Raw genomic sequence first — 22717 nt, 5'->3', positions numbered from 1 at the left:
CATCCTTACTCGGTTTTGTTTTGTACAATGGCACAATAATATCTTTTCTCCAGTCTTCTGTTACTCGCTGCTTCCATGCTAGATTACATATCCACAGCATCCATTCCACAACTATATCTATCAGCCTTTCTGCTTGCATGCTTCCACAAGAACTTTTTTGTTTCTCAGGTAATCTAATATGTAGGATTTTTTTTTTTTTAACTAATGACAAACAGGTTCCCAAACTGGTGAAGAGTGACCTTCTGAGAAATATTGAAGATCATAGAAAATTATACAAAATTGAAATGGAATCAGTATCATGGACATTAAAAGAAAGCAGGATATATAAAATGGAGCATTTTTTACCAATTTATTGACAAATTTAAATTTACTACTCATATATTATCATGTTAAATAATGATCCACACTGTCCCAAACAAAATCTGCCAACAAAAACCTGAAAGAGAGAATGACAATTAATAAGCAACCAAATTACCTTGTTTATTATTCTGATCATTCGCTTCAAACAAAACTTACATTTCCTGCCATTTTATCAATGACACATCTCAGGCCCTCAAGTTCATTAATAAAGTAGACTGATTGGATAATAACTGCAATCCATCAACAGACATGAGGTAATGCATAGTAATAAGAAATAGCAATAGTCTATTACAGGATTTTAAGGGTAATACTAATAGAAAACCATTTTTCTCTAGTAAGAATAAGTAATAAGTAATACCATTGTTTTTATTGCTGAAGAGTCACTTTCTTGTCAACAATAAATAACAGTTTTTATACAGTAATATTTTGTAGAAGACAAAGTGGTAAGTATATATGTAATTGCATTTTTATAGTGCAGACAAGTCACTTTTATATCAACTTTTCTGTCACACTCATACCAAAACTCATATAGTACGCACATCCTTATTACTTTTTTCCATATCATTTTACTTATTCATGATTGCTTTGCTGCATTACACGTCCATATGTGTGATGTATGTGACAGTGCTGGGAGGATATTTCTTATATATACTCCCCTTTGCTCCCGTACTCACACTTCTCTTAAAAACCCTCTTCAGTGCACTCATTACCTGTCTGCTCTTCACTGCTTGTTTCCTTATCTCTATTTCCATGCTCCCACACTTACACAGCACCACCCTTATTTTTTATACTATTCATTGCCTCCATTATCAGACTTCCCTAGGGTACTAATTACCTGTCTGCGCTTCTCTGCTCTTCCCCTTATTTCCACTTCCAAGCTTACATAGTACAATCCTTAAGTATTTAACCTCTGCCAATTTCTTAATCCAGCCAAACTGTATACTGCCATGCTCTCTCCTTTAACTCTATAGCTCTGCAAAATAAATGTCCATGGTCACACTTTTACTCTTTCAAACACCATTAACTCACTCATGCTTGATTTTACTAACAGATTTTTCCTTGAACACACCCTGTCAAAATCATCTGATCCTTTGCAGCATCCTTTTATTTTCATGCACCACTGTATCATCTCTAAATTGACCAAACATGAAGAACTTTCATACAAAAGTGCCCATAGGTTTAGCACCCCTAGTGAAAAAAAATCCTAGTGGAAGCGCTGCACACTGACACCAAAGACGTTAGAGCCTCTGCCCAATCAGGGCACTAGATTCATGATGTCTCCCTCCTTTATGCTCCCCCTTCCTCAGTCTCTCCCACAGATTACCACACAATTTACCAGCATGTTAACCATTTGTGGGTCGGTTTATCATGAATTTTCACCATCAAGTCAGATTATTCTAGCAGAGATGGTGATGTCGTGGATGCCCCTGCAATCCCTCCTTTCCCTGGACCCTCATAAGGCTGAAAAAGGGCTTTAAGACCTGATTATTGGCAAAGAATTGTGGCAAATTGCCGGGCGTGAACCTGGATTGCTCAGGTATCTGAAACTTAAGCAGATGAGACTAAATTCGCATCAGCAGCAGATGAGCGAGCACCATGCCTGGCACATTGAGCAATGTAATACCATGGTAAATGTTGCAGTCCTGTTGGTTCCCTTTCCCTTTCTTGATAGGGACACCAACCCTCATTTTCAGTCAAAAGAAATGGCACTGGACTGACACACGGCAGACAGCACAATGTGCAACCCACGGATCATGGCTTCACCCCCAGCTTTCAACTTCTCTGTGCTGATATTACAGATCCCAGCACCCTTTCCACCCTTCAATTTCCTCACAGTCTCTCTCACTTCTGCAAGCGCGAGCATGGAGTTTCGTCTATTGGTGGATCAGCAGCTGGCATCTGCAACCCAGCCAGAGGGAGTTGTCCGCTTTGGGGCTCTACTGTGTACAACTGCCCAAAGTACTCAGCCCAACAAGCCTGGTACCCATCCACATCTGTACTATCTGCCTATCAGACATTCGGATAATAATCATCTGAGATGTGGATTTAGAGCAGAGACTCTTCAAAGCTCGAAAGGCAGGTCTAAGGTCATTTGCATTTAGACAAACCTGACATCCTTAGCGAGATCTCTGACGTACCTCTCCTTATCCCTTCAAATACTAAAAGAATAGATAAAAGGAATTAGATAAGAAGATAAGGAAGAATAATAGAGTGAAAAACAAAGGAACTTACCACTGCAGTGTTTGTGATTCAACTTCTGATCACTTAGTGGTGTTACTACTTGTGGCTTCTGATTCCAGAAATTCATTCCATTTTTTTATTCTCTCCTCTCGCTCAGCAGCAGTCTCTTCTATCCTGCAGGTACAAACAATATATTATTACCCCTTTTTGTTCTTTGAGATATGGGAAATAAGAATACAGTAGAACCTTGGTTGACAAGCGACTCATCTCAAGCAAATTGGTTCCTGAACCTATTTTCCAAACAAAAAACACACCGGTTTCCAAACGAAATCTTGGTTCCCAAACAAGCAAGCCAACTGTCACATGCTCCACAGCTGAAATAAGTGAGATGTACGGCAGTAGACAGTCAGTTATGCTGCAGCCTCCGCTTAATGCTGACTTCCCCTCGAATAGACCATATTGGCTATACATGTGGCACCACACTCGGGCACCTGGACAACTGTCTACCGTGAGGTTCTTTCCATAGAGTTCAAGTTATTGACTAGAGTGCATCTGAGGCTGGCCTGGGAATACAAGGACAGGGTAATGCCACTGCTACATGCCAACTATTTCACACACTTCACTCTTACCTGATTTCTTGACATTACTATTTGTTATTAAGAAAAATTGAGGCCAGCATCAGCTTTCTGAAAAATTCTGCATTGCTTTAGAAAATATTTGTAACTGTAATATAAGCAGAAATTTATGAAAATGTGGGTTAAGTTCAGGAAAGTTCAAAAGAGATGTTATTACAATGGAATTTATCAATTTGGGACTGGTGGGACTTTCTTTTCTCAGTGGAGTTTATGCATATAGTCCCATTTATTTGGTTTTGACTCCCCACTGCTCAGCAATGCTGGCTGGGAGGATGGAGGTACTACTAATGATATCCTAATATGGATCAACCTTCGTTTTTGTATATTTCTGCTTACATTACAGTTACAAATTTATACTAATGCAGTGCAGAAAAAATAAATCACAGACAAACATGAAAATAGTGCTTGTGTCACGGGAGTGTGTTTGTTTATACAGCACTTGATTTACCCAGTGGTGGGCACCGCTAACTGAAAAGTTAGCTTCACTAACTGGTAATCCACTACGTAAAAAGTTAGCTTCGCTTACGCTAAACCACTAAACTGATAAAGAAATTAGTAGAAGCTGACACTAACTTTTTCACATGGATTTAGCTTCAGTTTAGTATTTTGGTTCTAAAACCATTAAAAACAGACCTAGTGACCTCAAATTTCAATATGTTGTAGCTTAGACATAGAGCTTTCCAGAAAGGTATAGTATGCCAAAATCAGATGATGATAAAGGTGTGCACAAATATCGAATTCTTGTTATTAAATCCAGAGTTCAAAGAGTTGGAAATGAAAGATGCATTACCCTAAAATACCAAAAAGTTTCCTTAATAACTGTCTAATTACCCTACTTTAGGGTGTAATTTACCCAAAAAAGGAAGCCCTGGTATTATTGTGCCATGTGGCTCACTTGGTGCTGTGTCTGCCCACAACGGACAAGAACAAACCTGTATGAATTTTTTAGTGGACTTAAAGTTAGCGGAGGAGGAACTACATTTAGCGGAAGCTAATTGGTTCTCTAACTGTTTTCAAAGTTAGCGAAAATGCTAATCAGTCAACAAAAAAATTAGCTTCGCTAATTGGCGGTTAGCGGATTAGCGGAACCGTGCCCACCACTGGATTTACCCCGCCAGTGTTACCAGATCGTCATACTCAGAATATTACATTTAACAGTGCAATTACTGGACAAGTTTAGTAATTGCAGAATTAGGTTTGGTGGTGGGCTGGCCAAACATGTACATGAACATTGGCCAGCATAGTGCAGTGTCCAGTGTGTGATTATTGTTTTAATTTCCCTGCATGGGTGTAGTATTTTCAGATATAACATCACCCCCTTCCCCCCAATCGGTTCAATAAAGCATGGGTCTATTGTATTCATTTAAAGTTACTGTGAAACCTGCTAATTGTTGGTGTTTTTTGCAACAGCTATAGCTATGGGTCAGAAACAGGAAAATACAATGTGCTACAATGATTATTTAGAAGTGTTAACCCCAGCCCACCCGGCTTCCCCCTCAGTTTCCTGTGGAGCTCGTGATGTAAGTACTGCTCACGCTACAGTCACTACTCACCAGTTTTCAGATCTACAGTCTGCTATACAGGCATATGAAAATGAATTTATGCAAGCATTTATGTCATAGGATTGAGAAGATACAGGTGAAGTAAGGCTGCTCCAGAGTTTACCAGCAATTTTGATTAATTCTTGCCTAAAAGATTTAGACACCGCTGGGAGCTGGAGGAGAGCTAAGCCATATAAAAATAAATTTATACAGTTCTAAAGAACAGTCTTGTGCATAGGGACAGCAAGGGAAAGGTGGCAGTGAAGCAGTGAGGGATGCAGTGTTTGTAAACAAAGCACCGCACAGAAAGTGTGTGGGATTTCACACGCACATCCCTTGTAGACAAAGTGGAGTCAAAGGCTTTTTGTACCATCAACTCCCTCTTACTGACATCCTTCTACCTCTTAAACTCCACTGCAAGGTTGCCTCTCTTACACCAGGCAAACCAAAGAAGACCTGGTGATGTGTGGAGGTGGATCAAGCTGCTGTCAATGTTGATGTGAGGAAAGCACTTGCTACAGACAATTTGAGGATAGTTGTTGAATGTAGCCTCAATAATAAATATGAGAAAACTGACAAAAAATGAATGATAATGAATGTAATGCCATTTACCTTAGGTTATGTACAAACCATCATTACTCACTTGAACTTTTCCTTTCCATCCCAAGTAGTGACATACAGGGTGCGACCTCCATATAGCCTCTTGTTGAGAGTGGCCACACACATGTCAGCACTTTCTACTTCTTCAAAGGTGACTTGCACCACACCTTCAGGGTGCAGCTGTAAAGTAGAATAAGGATGGTGAGCTAAGACTTAATTCTCTCAGGTTTTGTTATAAAATCAAATTATGAAAGGTGTTACCCAAAAGTTCTCAAAATTTGAATGCTACAAGGGAACTTAGTTATAGACTTAAAACCCTAGGTAATACCACACGTATGAACGTATCCTTCTTGAAAAACTGTGGCAAGTAGCATCATGCTGATGTTATAGTAAAAGCTCATGTAGTAGTAGTAATAGCAGCAGAGAAATGCCATTTTTATATCCCTTAGCATATTATATGCATCTCCAAATATTTGTTCATATGCTTCTCAAATGACAACTCGCTGAATCACCACTTCCAGGGAGTGAAGGGGTTAAGCATACATAAAATACAAACCATAATTCAATAAAGATCTGCACTTACATCATAGAGCTCCAACTTCTTTATTTTACCAAAGTTTGAGGCTTGGCTTCTCATGGCTTCCTTGTGGTCCAGAATTTTGTCCATTGCCACTTCAAACTCTTTCGGGTCAAATACATTGCGGATCACCACTGTATTCTCATTTTTTTTCCTTTGACCTCGCAACGGCTCCGGCCGCCAGTCAAATAACCTGCAAAAACAAGCAACAACAATGTGAGTTACAGTCTGCCCCTTATACCCATGGGTTTTGCATCTGCAGAACCAACCCACTGTAAATAAAAATATGAGGATATTTTTCAAAATTGCAAAAAAACAAACTGAATTTACTGCATCCATACATGCCTTGGCTAGCTTGTGGGAAAATATTATGAAGAAATAAGCAAAAATTAGAGAGTTATGGCTGAATTTATTTTTTCCTGTTATTATGTATTGACTTATAGATCTGAAAGTAAACGTATATTGCTTCACTATAAGCATACATTTCACATGAATATAATCAGCATCATACGCTAATAATTAAAGAAGTGGCAGATGCTCCCCTTAAGCCTAACTCATTTTCTATATAATAACAAATTTTTATTAAATATTTCCATGGACAGGGTCATGAGGTCATAAAATTTGTGAGAAATTTCTGTGTTGTTTGTGATAGGGTATAGTGCAGGATATTGTCAGGTCTGAAGGTGTTCTAATTACCTAATTCCTCAGTTTTCATTACCAAGTAAATCTTCTTATTACTAATAATTTTGAGGGGTTGGCAACAGTATACACATTGTCAGCTGGTTGAAAGTCTTGGAGGCAAAGCATATAAAGTAACTGTGTAGTAACGCCATGCCTCTCCTTTATTTCATGATAATACTGACATGTAAATTACTTAATTTCATTAGATTTTTTGCACTTTGTATATCACCACTAAGTTACTAACATATACTACTCGCCGGTAAAACTAGGTAAGTAAAATAAATAGTAAGCAAGATTTTAGTGAGGTAAATATTAGTGTGAGACGAAAGAAAAAGGTGGTGACAATACAGTAGCTGGCCGTGAAACCCACAAAATACAGAAGGATGTGTGTAAGTTATATGCAACTATTAGGCTGTTTTATATATATGAGACAAGCATCCAAGGATTTTGATATCTATGTAGGGTCCTGGAACCTATCTCCAACAGATACTGAGGGACAACTGTGATTACAAACATTCACACAGATACTTTCTCAATCCCTGCAAGCAACAAACAAAGCTCCTTTCTACACTAAAAAGTACTATTGTTATGATAGAAACTTACTTTTCTTGTTTCTTTTGAAGCCTTTCAAGTTCCTTTTTCCCTTTCTTGCGAGGCTTAAGTTTGGGGTTATAACTTCCTTTCTGCTGAAATTTTGCTGGTTCCACACTTATCCTCTTGTTTCCCACCTGATATCCATCAAGAATCTGCAGAGCCAATTCTACTGACTCCACCTGTAAGTGTTTGAAGAGTTAAATAACATTGATATAAGGTTCGAGGAAGAAAAAATTATTACTAGATTCACTGCCTCTTCAAGAATAAACGTTTCTTTATTAATCAAACAGTCAAAGGGAACATGCAATGAGGGAAGCATTGCCTCACCAACCCTACAACACCATCCCCAAGGGTTCCTCTGAACATGTCTCCTAGAATGAGCCTTTCCTATACAAAGTATCGCCTACCAGGGTCCATCCATCAATCTGCTCTATCCACGAGCTTTATAATTGCCCCTTTGAACCTCTTTGGGGTTTGATTATATAATATTATTTTAAAGTATTATTTGATTGTGTTGGAGAACAACTGCTACAATTTATGAGAAAAAACAAACAAAAATAGTCACTGTGTAACATTATTTTATCCATTAAACGCCACAAGTGACAAACAAATGCAGTTGATTTTCTTTTCTTTTAACATTGAAAACAGAAAACTGTTCTACTTAATAGGGTATCTAAAGAAAAATGTTAGTGTCATCATCTTTGCTTCTATCTCATAAATTGTGGTATTTATTCTTTTCCAGACCAATCAAATAATACTTTAAAACAAAACACATATTATATATGATATTTAGAGCATGTTATAGTAGAATAATGCAAACAATGATTTTGTACAAAATATGGAAACATGTAATGAGTATTTTTTATGTAAACGAATAAAAAACTAATAGTCTGGGCATTATAATTATATAAATTCATATGGACATGTTTTATTACTTCCTACTACCACTGAAGAGAATGTTGATGCTTGATTTTTATGTGAATACCTTGATCCGAGGATAACAAAAGATGGAAGGCTGCGGGCTGCAAGATTCACATAGAGTTAACAAATCCATATATTTTGAGATCTATGGCTTTGGGTCAATCAATCAATCAATCAACTGAGGCATATGCTGAGAGGATACGGGTTCTCATAAAATTATGCCCTAGAGCAAAAGAATCCATACTCATCAATGATAAGAACATTTAAACAATGTAATAAAAAATAATAATTCTATGACCTATATCTCTTGTAATCAAGAATGATAGCACTTAAGGAGGAAAACAGAGCAAGAGTTATCTACAATCTTATCATCCTTAAGACCTGACAGTAAGCCTGGGATGCCATATCTAATTATTTCAAAACAGTTTCTAAATAACATGTGCCTTCCGATGAAAGCATGACTATCTCCAAAGCCTGAACAGTCTGTCCATAATAATGTGTAAAGTGGATGATAAGGTAACTGCAGCAGATGTTGTCAGACAAACATAAAAACACAGCTACTCTAACAGATCATCAAGCAACTCTGCATTCCTTTTCTACCCATGTCTGTCCACTGTTCATCGAGATCTGGAGAGTGAATCATGAAGGCTACAACACTCACCCTTCTGTCCTTAATCATTTTGAGATTGGGAGGTATGATGGTTTAAGATTTGGTCACTCTAAACAATACATACAGATTTCATTATCTACTGACTTCAGGAAATATCACTAAAAAAAAATTCAAAGTTTTCTTCCCTAAATTATATCTTAGCATAACTTTGTCCTTATAGTTAAAACTTAGTTATCTTTCTGTTGCTGAAATGTTTTGAAAATAAATTTATTCATGACATATATGTAACTCTCTTCCTGTGACATGTGTTGCATCCTTTACCTGCAGCAATAAATGCAGCAAATCATTTATACTTCACGGATGAATCTTTTGTTTCATATTCACATAATGAAGGAAACCTACTTTGGAATTTAAACACACACAGATAAATTTTCACTGTTAAATACTAACAAATTAATATTGTAGGTAAAACTGAAATATATTTTTAATATCAAAGTCATGAGGGGTTTGACTTAGAACTAGAAGAAATATTGACATGAATGTTATGATTTACAGTGAATTTTTGGTACAATCAAGTTGTGTAATTGACATTTGTACTATACTTCCACATGTTGGTTAGATTGCCAATGGGTAGGCCGAGCAATAGCTGGAATGAGATAATGAAAGAGGACATAAACAGTAAGGGGCTCACGGATTTATCTGTGAAGTTCAAAAAGATTCCATCAAGCTTGATTCAGATGAACATGGGAACTACCTTTCAAAATGATGATGATGATCATGATAAAGGCATGCATATGTAAAACCACTGTTTTTATCACTCACTCCTTAATATATATGAGTGACTGTCAGAAAGATCCATGACCCTATATTACATCACTCACTACTTCTCTGTATACATGTGTGACTCAGATAGATCAGTGACCCTATATTACATCACTCACTACTTCTCTATATACATGAGTGACTATCAGATAGGTCACTGACTCTATATTACATCACTCACTACTTTATATACATGAGTGACTCTCAGATAGGTCACTGACCCTATATTACATAATGATATAATCAACATACCATTTTTCTGAAGCTAAGGGTCAAGCCCAGGAGAAAGCAAGCAACATCAATGTTACATGTACCTTCCACATTAAACTCATACAGGCTATTAAGATAAGTTTTAACAGTACCATGATGACATTAACCCGGTAGCAGCGGGGATCATGTTTATTAATGGTCCCTCTAAGCGAGAAAAATGAGAAAAAATCACCCCTTACACAAACCATTTCATAATACATATCAAAGCATTTGTGATCAGATTATGTATCATCTGTTTTGGGGGGTTCACATCATGGCACAAATTTGGCCCGACACTGCTACACGGTAAAGCCACAAATTTGGCCCGTCGCTGCTACCGTCAATGAGGGACAGGAACAACTGATCAATTTTCTCCAGCAGATCAAGGTCAAGCTCAAGAAAATGCCCAGCAGTATCGATACATGTGTCCTCCAGATTTTATCCATCTAGGACATAGTTGTTACTTCTTCAGTAGAGAGATGGCTACATGGCACAGTGCTCACTTCTCATGTAGAGACCGTGGCAGCCAGCTGGCTTCTTTAGAGACAAGATGGGAGGATAACAATGTTCGCTCCTATCTCAATCGCCCTGAGTTTGGTAAGATGTCCCATTGTATTTACTTTTGGTAAAAATATTTTCAATTGTGCCAAACTTTACTGGGCCGAAACAGCGCCCCGCGCCATATCCAAGATCACCGCGCGCGCCAAATTTCAAATGTCGCTATTGAATAGAACAAGTTTTCAGCCATAAACTCAACATAATCATCATGTATTATATATGAAAACATGCAGAATTAAATGGTGCATATAAAGAAACAAGTTAATTGATAAATTTTAGATGTGAGCATAAATATAGAGATGAAATAACTTGTATACTGGCTAAAGCGAGCCAGGACGCAGTATGCGCGTCCTCGGATATGGTACGGTGCACGTAAGGATGCAGTATACACGTCCTCCTGTTGAAGGGGTTAATTAAATATTTTGAGACATTATGAGCTCTGATTCTCTCGGTTATCATAGTTATTATATTCTTGGCAATTATGTAGAAAACAAGGTCTCTAGAACTATACAGGTAGTCCTCAAGACATGATATATGCAACTTCTGACCACTCGCACTTACAACCAGGCCAATAATATTCGTAACGTTTGGGTAAGTAATGAGAAGACATTTCAAATATCCCACCAAGGGAAGAGCGGCAGTTTGTTTAGATGGTGCAGCTATGCTAATGACAGTTTGCGGTAATACAGAGTGTTCTGACTCTGTACAAGAGGGCAGTTGACATGCTTTCTCTGCACAAGACTGATATTTGGCACAAAACTAAAGTGTTGATTGAAGTGAATTGAGTGAATATTTGAGGGTTGCCACAAAACACAGATTCATGAATCAGTTGTTATATAAACCACTGTACATATATAAAAAAAAACTGTACATATATAAAAAAAAAATTGAGTTAAAATGTGTGCAACTTACGACCATTCACACTTACGACCAGACAAATATGTAACAGTAATACTTGGTTGAGTAATGACGACATTTCAAATATCCCACCGCTGCTCCAGCAGGAGTTTGTAAACACAGTGCTCCCCCCCCACACCTCACGCCACCCCCACAATTACCTCACACAATGGCCCCACCCTAGCCAGGCTGAGGTAAAGCAAGAGGGGGAAAGGGTGGGTGAGCTGGTCCAGCTTACCCTTCAGTTACCTTTGAAACTCAAGCTGTAAGTACCACTCACGCTTGTACTGCTAGTAGCTACTCTACTAGTTTATACACCTACAGTCTGCTTTACAAGCTTTCCCGCTAGATCTAGCAGATGACAGATGGCTAGCAAAATGGAGTCCCACAACAGCCCCTTCCTGATATTCCTGCAGCAGCTTCTATAGGGAACAATTTACTGGAAACAGCAGTCAGATTTGAATTAAACATTGACAGAAGGTAAGCAGAGGTTATACTGACCCTTCATATAACTTCAACATGTCCTTTGTTTACATACACCCCCTCCATTGCGTGGGTTAGTTTCAGACTCTCCCACGATAAGTGAAAATCCGCGAAATATAAATCATTTAAATACACCCTGGGCATGTTTCTACATCTTTTACAGTACTTTTAAAAGCATTTTAAGGTCTTTAAGGTGAGTCAAAATTCATTCTTGAGTCAATATTAATTCTCATTATTTAAGAAAAAAAGTAATGAAAAAGAAGTCAAATAGGAAAAATGAATGGTAGTCCTGGGGTGACATCAGCAATACACCCCTTATAAACATATCCATGGCCATGACCTACAAACATTATCCATGATGAGTCCAGCCACTTCCTTCCACTAAAAATTGTTACTTGAAAGAATCAAAACAATTTTACAGGAACTTGGTATCTATTCTAATTTGTTATTGCCAAAAATTGTTGTAGACAAGATCTTACTGTACATAAATTCAGGGTATGTTTTACATTGTATTTGTTAAATGGCCAACTCATTATAAAGTAATTATTAATCATATGTATCACAGTAATGAGATTAGCTGGTACAAGTTAATATAAGGGAAGACACTGAATCACAAGTTGTTTATACCTAATTCTGCTCTTAATTATGGCTTTCAGCACCTTTGAATAGATGGGTTGGTGGAATTTACAACTGGTCCCGCAGACAGTGGAAATGGGCGTCATCGGGTGCTGAGATGGCCTACAATGGCTTCCTAACTCAAAGTTTTCCTCGCTCTTCCCGCTGGCGGTGTGTCTACCTGTCCCCTGACATTGGCTATCGCTGGAACCACAAACTCTGCACCACTGCTATGCATTATCTTTGTGAAACTGCAGAGACAAGGTTGCCAAATAATGGTGACTCAGCAGCAACAATTTAGTCATACAAAGTTATCTTAGGTTGCAGAATTCTTTATGGGATGGAATCTGTGATTCCATCACCTTTCACTTATATATTGCACCACCCTTATATAAGTGGGTAGGAGGTTGAATACTTCACCCTCTTTCACTTAACACATCATAAAATAATCCTTCTCTGAAGGCAATAGATTTGAAACATTTTGTAACTCTGAAAAATTCAATTTTCATGTGATTTTTCCAGAGAAAGAATGTTGTATTGTCCATAACAACCAAAGTCTTGCAGAACAGCAAATGGAGATTCCAGACACACGAGAGTAAGGAAAACACACAGTGTGTTGATGTGATATTCCTTCACTTGCTATAAGGGTGGCTATAATAAGATGAGTATATATAGTATATGAAAGAAGTTAATCCAATGTCAATGAGATGTGCTTTCCTTTTTTTTATTTTTGTTCATGGACTTATCCTGAGAAATTTTGCTGGCTAACCTTCTTATTCTTCACTAACTCTTCTTCATAATAAAGAACCTTGAATTTATATAGCAAACTGTCCTTTATAAAGCCTTTTAATATCCTAACACCATCAACATTTATTTGTTTTGGCTGTTGTATTTGTTTAATTGTACCAGTCTAAGGCCCCTTTCACACTTGCAGGCGAGGCCTTTTTCCTCCCTAATCTTGAAGTTTGCGCGGGGATTTATGGGTCAGTGTGACTCCTCAGCTGCCACACAACTCATTAGCGCCATGCTCAGTATTCCTCTTTTGATTCTGCTCCCGAGATTCCACAGCCAGTGACTCCAACCCCTCGGCTTATCAGGAAAGCTGAGCCCTGTCATAGTGCAACCTCACATTGGTGGCTATCCTTTAGATCAACCTTATTATGGTGATGGTGGAAGTGATACTGAAGATGCATCCTACCACTCTTCAGGATCATCAAGTTCAGAATACGAGAGGAAAGAAGGAGCTTTGCAGCTGGTCCTGGGTGTTCAGTAAGGAGCACGAGGAGAGGGAGGGCCGCTCGCCACACCGCACCACACACACACACTACACAGCGCTGTGAACATAGGCCTGCAGCGAGGTGAAAACTACCATACTTCACATCACCACGGAAACACCATATGATGTAAAGACTTCGGGTTTGTGGCAGATTTATGAGGAAGGGTGGATAAAGGAAATGCCCATAAATTCAAAACTATTGGCTTAGGCACAGCCATGAAATTGATACGGGAAAAGAACAATTTTTGGAAAAATGTAATAACATTGCCATACAGGGAGAACCGATTTCACCGTAAATCCCTGCCCTTTAGGGTTGAAAGGGACAGATTATAACAAGCAAGTGTGAGTTGCCTATACAGGCACACGGCTAGCTGCACTGTCCCTTGTTAGCTGTAGTTTGTTCACCCTCACATCCTTCACTTCATTCCAACTTCTTTCCTTCCTTCCTCCTCTCTTGCCTTTCTCATCACTGAGATCCATTAACACTAGGGGTGGAGTCAGACTCAGCTGATATCCGTTTGTCAGCTAGCGGAGAAAAACTTAACATTCCTCTTCCTTTGACCAGAGCCAGGTCAGAAACTAACAACTGTGCATACATGCAGTGCTACACTGGCACATAAGTTTTTCATTTAATTTTTTTGGTTGGCCAACTACATCAGTAGGCTTTCACGATGGGGCTTACTGGTTGGTCCCAGCCGATTAGTGGCACAGGCAAATGTTTTATTGTGGTGTCATTCTTGCTTTTTTTATGCTACCCCCCATCTATTTAAAAATACGAAGACTTGTCAAATTATTCCTCTTTACTGTCAATGAACAATGTTACATAAACAAACAAAAATAGAGGGCGTATAAGCCCTCAAAGGAGCATGCGTATATATACATACTAAACACTTCCCTAAGAGGTACGTATATATACGTACTAAACACTGTATGGGTTAAGAACTACAAGAAATTTCAGTCACATGACAACATAAATTCTATTCTCATTCTGATTGAAGTGGAAGTGGAAGGAGCCTTGGGGTTGTCAGCATAAGAAGACATTTTTATCCCCACTCAAGATGGGGACTCCAATACATTTTTTTTATCCATAATTTAGTAATTTTGAGAAAAAAAAGGAAATGGGGTGTGTGTTTCATGTGCATGTAGTAACTTGTAGTTTGGTCCATTAGGTAAGAAAATTTTTCCTAAGAAAGCATGCTGAACTACTTCCTGTTGTTGATTGAGACAATATAGAAACAAAATAAGAACACGGGAGAGCCTTTGATAGGTGTGCAGTGCCCCTTCGCCCCTCGTATGTAGCGCACTGAGAGTGGCTTATGCCCATTGCAGTAAAGTGTCTAGCTGCCTGGCTCCTTTACATTATCAAAGCATACCAAATTATTTAAAAATGGCTAATGAGCATTTATGAAGGAATTAATGTAAAAGATAACTAAAATATATATTACTTACATAAAAACACTCACCTTAATGTATGTGCATAGGGCATCTCCTTTAAAATTGCCTTCTTCATCCTTGTAAAGCTTTACTTTTGGTTTGCTGGATTTTTCGTCCAGTAACACCATGCCACATTTCTGCATCAAAGTCATAAACATCGCCTCAGTCATCGAATCTGGCAGGTTGCTGACATACACCTTGGTATTACGCGTCTCATCCATCTCAAACCAAGCTGTTGGAAGTTCAATCTTTCATTATATCAGATGCATGCAATGCCCCCTGACTTAATATGAGTTTACTTTGATACCAAAATGGCTTCCAAACCAAGCTCACTATCACTACAGTATCTTTCAACTTTAAGACCATCACTAAACAACATACAAAAGTATCCCTGAAAATAAACTGACAATGGTCATGAATATCTAACTCATACTTGTCACAAATGCTAAGTTGTGAAGCCAGCTGCACATCAAGATTATGTTACTTTATGCACAAGATTGCAAAATAAAAGGTTAGGTCAAAACTACTGAACTGAAATATATGTTTAGTTACAAAACAATAAAGCACCATGGATTGTTTTTTACCATATTTGTCAATAGTCGATTAGAAGTGAGCCTATATACAAAGATGAAGTGGGTAAAATAAAAAAAATATTGAGATGTGTGAAGTACTAGATGATAGTTTGCAGCCGCAGGTAAACTGGAGGGTATTGAATATGGAAAAAAGTACTTGTCAATTCCATCTATCTATCAGTATCTGTGACACTCTGTTCCCACACGGCAACTTTACCCAAAAATGTGACCACGGCAAAAGCATCTCCATTTTTTTTACGCTCCAGCACTCCCTCTCAGCACACTCAGTCCCTTGGCAGCCAACTCTCCAATACTCATACCCTCTAGAATTCTATCTCACTGGTGATCTCCTCCTGATACCCTCTCTCTTAATCCTGCTGTCACATACCTACCTAACAATACAGAACAACAACAAAGAAAAGACAATGAACTTACTTGGTTTCTTCTTCGTTGCCTTTGCATTTTCTTGTTCCATTTTCTGTTTGAGCTCTTCAGCTTTTGCCTCTTCTTCTTCCTCGTTTTCATCATCAAATTTCAGTGGATTTTCATTTTTTGTTCCATCTGGATTGAACCCATAACTCAGCTGGTATGTTGCCATGAAATCTTCATCCAGCTGTTATAAATTGTTTAGATAAAAAATGTGTAGCAAAAATTTTTCAAAATATGTATAAATGTTTGACACTTTAATAAGTAATTTCCTATAAAATACAATGCTTGTTTTATTTAGTTCTTGATACTGATGTTCAAACAAAGTCATAACTATCACTACCAAGAGCTCCTTTCCCTACCAAGGAAGTGTGGAGTCAAAAGGACTTCATTTAAAAAAAAAAAGTCAATGCAATGAAGTCTGAGGGGTCCACCATGCACATTCACACACATCTATCTATCTCTATACATCCACTGTCCTGCTCCCTCATGAAAACCTCCCTCGAGGGTGGTGGCCATGGCAGAAGTGTCTCCAATTTTCCCTGTTCCAGAATGCTCCTCTCAGCACACTCAATCCCTCGCCTACCATCTCTCTAATACTCGTCCACTGTTTTAATCCAATTCACTGGTGGTCTCCCCGGGACATCCCCTCCCTCAATCCTGTCCTCATATACTCTCTTCACAAGGTTATCCTCATTCATTCTCATCACATGTGAGTACTATGCTCTATCCATTCATTTATTTCACAATCCTTTACTGTTACACCCAAATTTCTCATACATACTATCATTGCCTTCTCCATCCCATCCTGAGACACCACATGCACCTATGAAATAGCTAATATCTACTGCACATATTAATGATTGCTGTGTTACATTCCTTGTCCATGTCATTTCCCAACCACACCACTAGTCCCCTTGCTTCTAACACTTTTTTTTTCTTTTTCCTCTCTCTCTCATTCTCAAAAGTTTTCAAATAATGCCCTAACTCCTCCCAAAATCTCTTCATATCAGTTTAATCTTTCTTTCCCTTATCCCTGGGTCATCTGCATATACCCAAGCATCCTTCATAATACCTATCTTCCCTGTCGTCCATGTTATCCTGGAACCACATCAGTCATGTCCATCAGTACTTCCACCAATACTCACGGGGAGACCAGCATCATGCACCCTTTCTTCCCTCTTCTCTTCTCTACCACTTCCCACATTACTCCAACTTCTACACATTCTAGCAGTCTCTCAACAACATCACTTCCACACTCCCACACACCACATACTATCAGGTGTGTTCCACCAGCACCTAACATGTCTAACTTTCCTTTCACAAATGATTTTAACATTTATCTCCTTTTGCATTCACCATTCAGCCCATTCATATCAACACATGCAACCACCACTAGCTCCTCCCTTGCCTCCACTTACTAGGGAAAAATAAAGACAACCCTCCACTGATGGCCATTTTTCTTCCACTCTGCCCTAGTTCAGGAAGAAAAACATTTCTTTTACAGATTACAATAATACCTACCTTTGGAAACCATGCTCTTCTCTGTGCGTCCCACTCATACATCATATTATCACTAGGGTCCACTTTCGTATAAGTTGTACCATCATAGTTGATATTAGGGTCTTCCTTGGCCCCTGGAGGCATGAGACCACTTTCGGTTTCTCCATCTGACTCCTCCTCTTCAGTATCAAACTCTTCTTCATCATCAACATGAGGTCGTTTCTTCTTCAACTTCCCTTCATATTTTTCCCATTTGTTGTCCTCCTTATTATATTTATAAACAACTCCAGATGCATTATCTCTATAGAATGTGGAGTCATCCTGATAGAAGTACCATTTAGAAGACTCTGAAGACTGGTTACACTCTTTCTCGGCCCAAGGTTTCCATTCATTCTGTTCATTCATGTAAAAAACATTCCCATCACCATCCTTGCACATATAATGATTGTCTGCATAGTAGTAAGTTCTCCCTTCACTGTCTACTGTAATGCCATGCTCACTCGTATGCTCAGGGTTTGAACCCTCTGTCAATACCTTCCCTTCACTGTCAGCAACCACCTCCACCCACTCTTTTGTTTTTTCTTCATATCTATATCTCTTTCCTGAGGTAGTATCAGAATAGTAATATTGGCCATCAATTAGTTCATAGGAATGATGTTCCTTCACTTCAGAAAGGGAATCAACAGCTGCTTCCTTCTCACTATTTCCACCTTCTTCAGGAGGTTCCTTCGTGCTGGGCTCAACACCATTCTCAGAGAGCTCATCTAATTTGTCAACCTTAAGTACTCTTTCCTCAGTACTTTCACATGCACTTGTTGAACTAGTCTCTGTAGAGGACCCGTCATCATTCTCTGACTTCTCTTCCACAGTATCATTTACTTTGCTCTCGGTTGTACAGTCCTCTGATGGCTTGGAAAACTGATCTTGGGTTTCGAGGGTGTCAGGTGCAGTTTGGTTTCCATCACTCATAGTTGTACCATCACTTTCTTCAGCATGTGAAGCAACCTGGTCTGCCATTAGGCATGGAAACCTGTAAAAAAAAAACAATAAAATCAATCCAAAAGCATCATCATCATTCATTATTTCATCGACGCCTGCTCCTAGGAGCTCCCACCAGGGGATGGCCACAGCAGAAGAGTTTCCAACTTTCTCTATCCAGACACTCCCTCCTTGCCTGCTCAAAGTTTCTCAAAGATTTTTCCCCCCTCTCCCTAACATACTCCTGCACCCTATCTCTCCATTTCACTGGAGGTCATCCTCTAGCATTCTCTCCCTCTATCTCACTCACATACACCCTTCTGGTTATCTTACTCTCCTCCATTCGCTCCATGTGGCCAAACCACTTTAAAGTCTGTCGCTTCGCTTCTTCCACCACTCCATACTTCTTCCCTTCACCCCTGTGACACATTCCAAAATGCTCGTACACACTTTCATTACTCATTCCATCCATTTTACTCACACCACAAGCACTCCTCAAATAACTCATTTCCACTACCTGCACTCTAGACCTCTGACTTTCATTCCAGGCCCACGTTTCACTTGCACATGTGAGGTTTGGTACTATTACAGTACTGTCTCCAGGATTGAGAGTTTCAATTTTGTGATTCACCAAGTCTGCGATAGTGACCAAAAAAAATTGATTTTTATTTAGAACTGAAACTGCGATATGATCCGAAAGGAAACGGAAAAGGCACACCTTGTTTTGGTCCTTGATTCCCATTCTTGCTCTTACCCACCCCCTGACCCTTTCCATTGGCCGCGGGAAGCATGGTGAGTAGGATCCGGGCAGCCAGGCGCATGTGTGCGAGCAGCCCCGACCGTGTGCTGGGCATGAGCAGCTGACGGGCGGCTGATGATGGTGATGTTGAGCATTGGCGGCGCAGCCCCTGCATCGGCGCCACACAAACGGCACTTTCATCGGGGCTTGTGCATGTGTGGCTGTGCCCATCGTGGGCCCAGGCTCTTCAATCTGACAATTCCCACATTCCACATGTTGCACGGGACCTCTTTCTTTTATTCCATCTCTTCCTTTACAAAAAGAAGAGATGGAAGAAAAGAAAGGGGTCCCGTGCAACATGTGGAAAACAAGAACTAGCAAATTGAGAAGCCCAAACCCACAACAAACACAGCCACACACATGTGCCCCAACAAATATACCGTTCAGGCGGCGCCGATGCAAAGGCCAATTCAAGGACTATTTATTGTTGAAAATAGGGGATAATATTCACGAAAGCATAGCCTCCTCTGGAGGCGGCCGCGGTGGCAGTGCCGCCACCACATATACAAAATAGCTTGCAGAGGGTTTTGGGTGGGAGCATATTTAAACTACTCCAACTGAACTATTTCTTGCAACACCGGTGGCACCGCCGCCACAGCCGTCGCCAGAGGAGGCTACGCTTTCGTGAATATTGTCCCCTATTTTCAACAATAAATAGTCCTTGAATTGGATTTTGAAAGTGTTTCCATGATTGTTGAACATTTGTAGAACAGATACATGAAAAGCTAGTGATGATTTATAAGGTAGGTAATGAAATACTGGCATGGTACTAAAATGAATCTTAACCCCTCTTTGTACCTTAAGTATAAGATTCCCAAGTTTCATTGAGATACAATTATTATTTAGCAAGAATAAAAATATAATACACGCCAAAAATGCCAAAAAATGACTAACATTCTTTACAAAATCTCAACTATTTTTCAACCGATTATTTTGAAATTAAGTCTGGAGACGACAGATACATATAGCTATAGGAAAAGGAAATAAGATGCAAATGTACGAGTGATTTTTCTTCAGATTAACCAAACTATTGTTGGGGCTCGTAAAATGACAGAAGCTTACTTGTTTGTGGTGGTAATGGTGGTAGCCCTGGCAGTGTCGTCCGAGGTGCTGAGGTAATCCAGGTAAGAAATCCAGGTAAGTGTCGTCCGAGGTGGTGGAGGACACGGCGGCTGTTTTTCCCCTCAGGCAGGCACGGCGAGGGGGTGACGGCCGGTCGTCGAGGCGGGGATCAGCCAAAGGGGGACACTGGATGGCAGGGAAAGCAGTTGGCGGCGTGGGAGTACTTGCACTTCTTACTCTGAACGTTCTAGATAAGCCTTTTCGATGCCAGCACTTCTTCTTCTTCTTGGGTGTTTTATGGGGCTAGTTAGGCTGACCAGCGTAGGTTTGGTGCCACCGTACGCGTTCTTCACGAGGGTCTCCGGGATGTTTACTCGAGTTGGGAAGTTTGAGCGTTTGCAACGGAACCCCGAATCAAACAATAAGGGCAGAAAGTAGAAACATTAGAACATTTTCTGCTGGACTGTGAAGAATATAAAGAAATAAGACAAAACCAAAACTTTATACAGAACTCAGAAAATCAAAGCAGAGAACACTTAATAGCAGACATACTAGTGTTTCAACCATTAATTAACTCTGGAAGAAATTGATATGGAACAAAAGAAAAAAGAAAACTGAACAAAACTAAAAGACAACAATGCCAATCAACAACGTCAATCAACAAAAATCAAGAATCAAGAATAAGAAAAAAAGTGAGAGCCGTTACAAAGGCAATCCCACGCCCACTACAGGAGGACTGGGAGAAAAGATTGATTGATTGATTGATGGTTTATTATTGCAGGTAAACAACAAGGGAGAAGGTAGTAATGCAAATAGAAAAGTCCAGAGTAAGCTAAAGTGAAGAAAACAAAGGAAAATAAAATAGTTAAGTAAGGTCAGTGGAAGGAAAGTGAAACAGAGGGTATTATATTCTAGTGTTTGCCCATACTCACCCCTCGCAAACAAAAGGGCAGAAAAGAGAAATGCAAATAGAAAAGTCCGGAGTAAGCTAAAGTGAAGAAACCAAAGGAAAATAAAATAGTTAAGTGAAGTCAGTGGAAGGAAAGTGAGAGTTCAGTGCAGGTACGTGAGGACCTAAGAAGCGGTAAAAAAATTAACCCGCCTATTAGACACCTTAGCATGTACGTAAAATGAAAAAACATAAGAGAACATGATTCAATTTTAGTAGGCTCAGTCACAGAAAATCTCAAAGAAGAAAAAGAAAAGGGTGGACAATCCCGTGATATACGATCAACAAGAAACTGGACCAGACACTCAAAAAAAGCAACAAGATCTAGAAAAAGCTATATGCATTAACTGACCTTTTTCAGAAGGAAGTTAGAGTTGAAGATTTTGAGATTCAGAGCTGCATCAGACTAGGTAAACCACAGGCAGGAACAAGACCAAGGGCCCTATAGCGGTATAGTCAAGGTAAAAACCATATGCACTATATTTTCCATCTTATGAACTTTCAATTGATGTATATTGAAAATGTACGTGTCTTACATATTAATTCTGTATACCTCTGCATGTACAACAAACATCTGCATTTAAATTTCAGGGTTATGGCTAATTAAAAATTATCATGATCGACACGGAGCTGCGCTGATCTCCGAGATTGAAAGACGGCCTTGTTTGTGGGATCCCTCAAGAGAAGATTACAAATATGACTGAAGGAGACACCGAAGCGGATGCGGCAGACATCGCACTTGACCATCGATATCCCGGGTGCCATGCGGCTGCCGCTCGCCGGAGCGGCAGAAACCATTCATGTGAAAGGGCATGCGGCTGCCGCTCCGGCATGTGTCGGAGCGGCAGAAACCGCTCGTGTGAAAGGGGCCTAACGGCGCAATAGGCCGCGACGTGTATATATATATATATATATATATATATATATATATATAAATATATATATATATTTATATATTTATATATATATATATATAAATATATATATATATATATATATTTATATATATATATATATATATATATATATATATATATATATATATATATATATATATATATATATATATATATATATATATATATATATGAACACACACACACACACACACACACACACACACACACACACAATCAAAAGTGCTTGATTTAAACTTTAAAAATAGCCGTCGAAGAAAAGGTTTTGGAGGTTGAGAAAGAGGCTGTGGAGGTCAAGGCCGGAGGTTTCGCGAGTCAATGAGGACGTTGTAGAGGTCAGCAAGGATCGAGGGGACAGAGGAAGGAGTGGCCGGAAGACTGGTGTCATTGACAACATGGCGGTAACATGAGCATGCTTGCCGAATAACTGAGTAACCCCAGAGGTTGGCTATTGATTTTTCAGGCTATTTAGGGTCC

General features: G+C 39.2%; 2 protein-coding genes across 2 annotated transcripts; one reads left to right on the top strand and one right to left on the bottom strand.

Moving 5' to 3' along the window:
* Positions 1–336: 336 nt before the first annotated feature.
* Positions 337–20783, bottom strand: LOC126981067 (HIV Tat-specific factor 1 homolog). Its single transcript, XM_050831743.1, has 9 exons — positions 20375–20783; positions 17557–18565; positions 16042–16219; positions 15064–15266; positions 7179–7348; positions 5901–6087; positions 5361–5497; positions 2593–2715; positions 337–436 (listed from the first exon to the last, which is right to left on the bottom strand). The coding sequence occupies exons 2-8, from the start codon at positions 18550–18552 to the stop codon at positions 2622–2624; spliced, it is 1965 nt and encodes a 654-aa protein (XP_050687700.1). The 5' UTR covers positions 18553–18565; positions 20375–20783; the 3' UTR covers positions 337–436; positions 2593–2621.
* LOC126981076 (lithostathine-like) lies at positions 8103–13142 on the top strand. The gene is made up of 3 exons (XM_050831759.1): positions 8103–8783; positions 10150–10368; positions 12366–13142. Exons 1-3 carry the CDS (start codon positions 8732–8734, stop codon positions 12623–12625), a joined length of 531 nt encoding a protein of 176 aa, XP_050687716.1. The 5' UTR covers positions 8103–8731; the 3' UTR covers positions 12626–13142.
* Positions 20784–22717: the final 1934 nt, after the last annotated feature.

Source organism: Eriocheir sinensis, chromosome 46 (genome assembly GCF_024679095.1).
Source record: "Eriocheir sinensis breed Jianghai 21 chromosome 46, ASM2467909v1, whole genome shotgun sequence".
NCBI lineage: Eukaryota > Metazoa > Arthropoda > Malacostraca > Decapoda > Varunidae > Eriocheir > Eriocheir sinensis.
The sequence above is the reverse complement of the archived record's forward strand: the minus strand, read 5'-3'. Positions and strand labels throughout refer to the sequence as shown.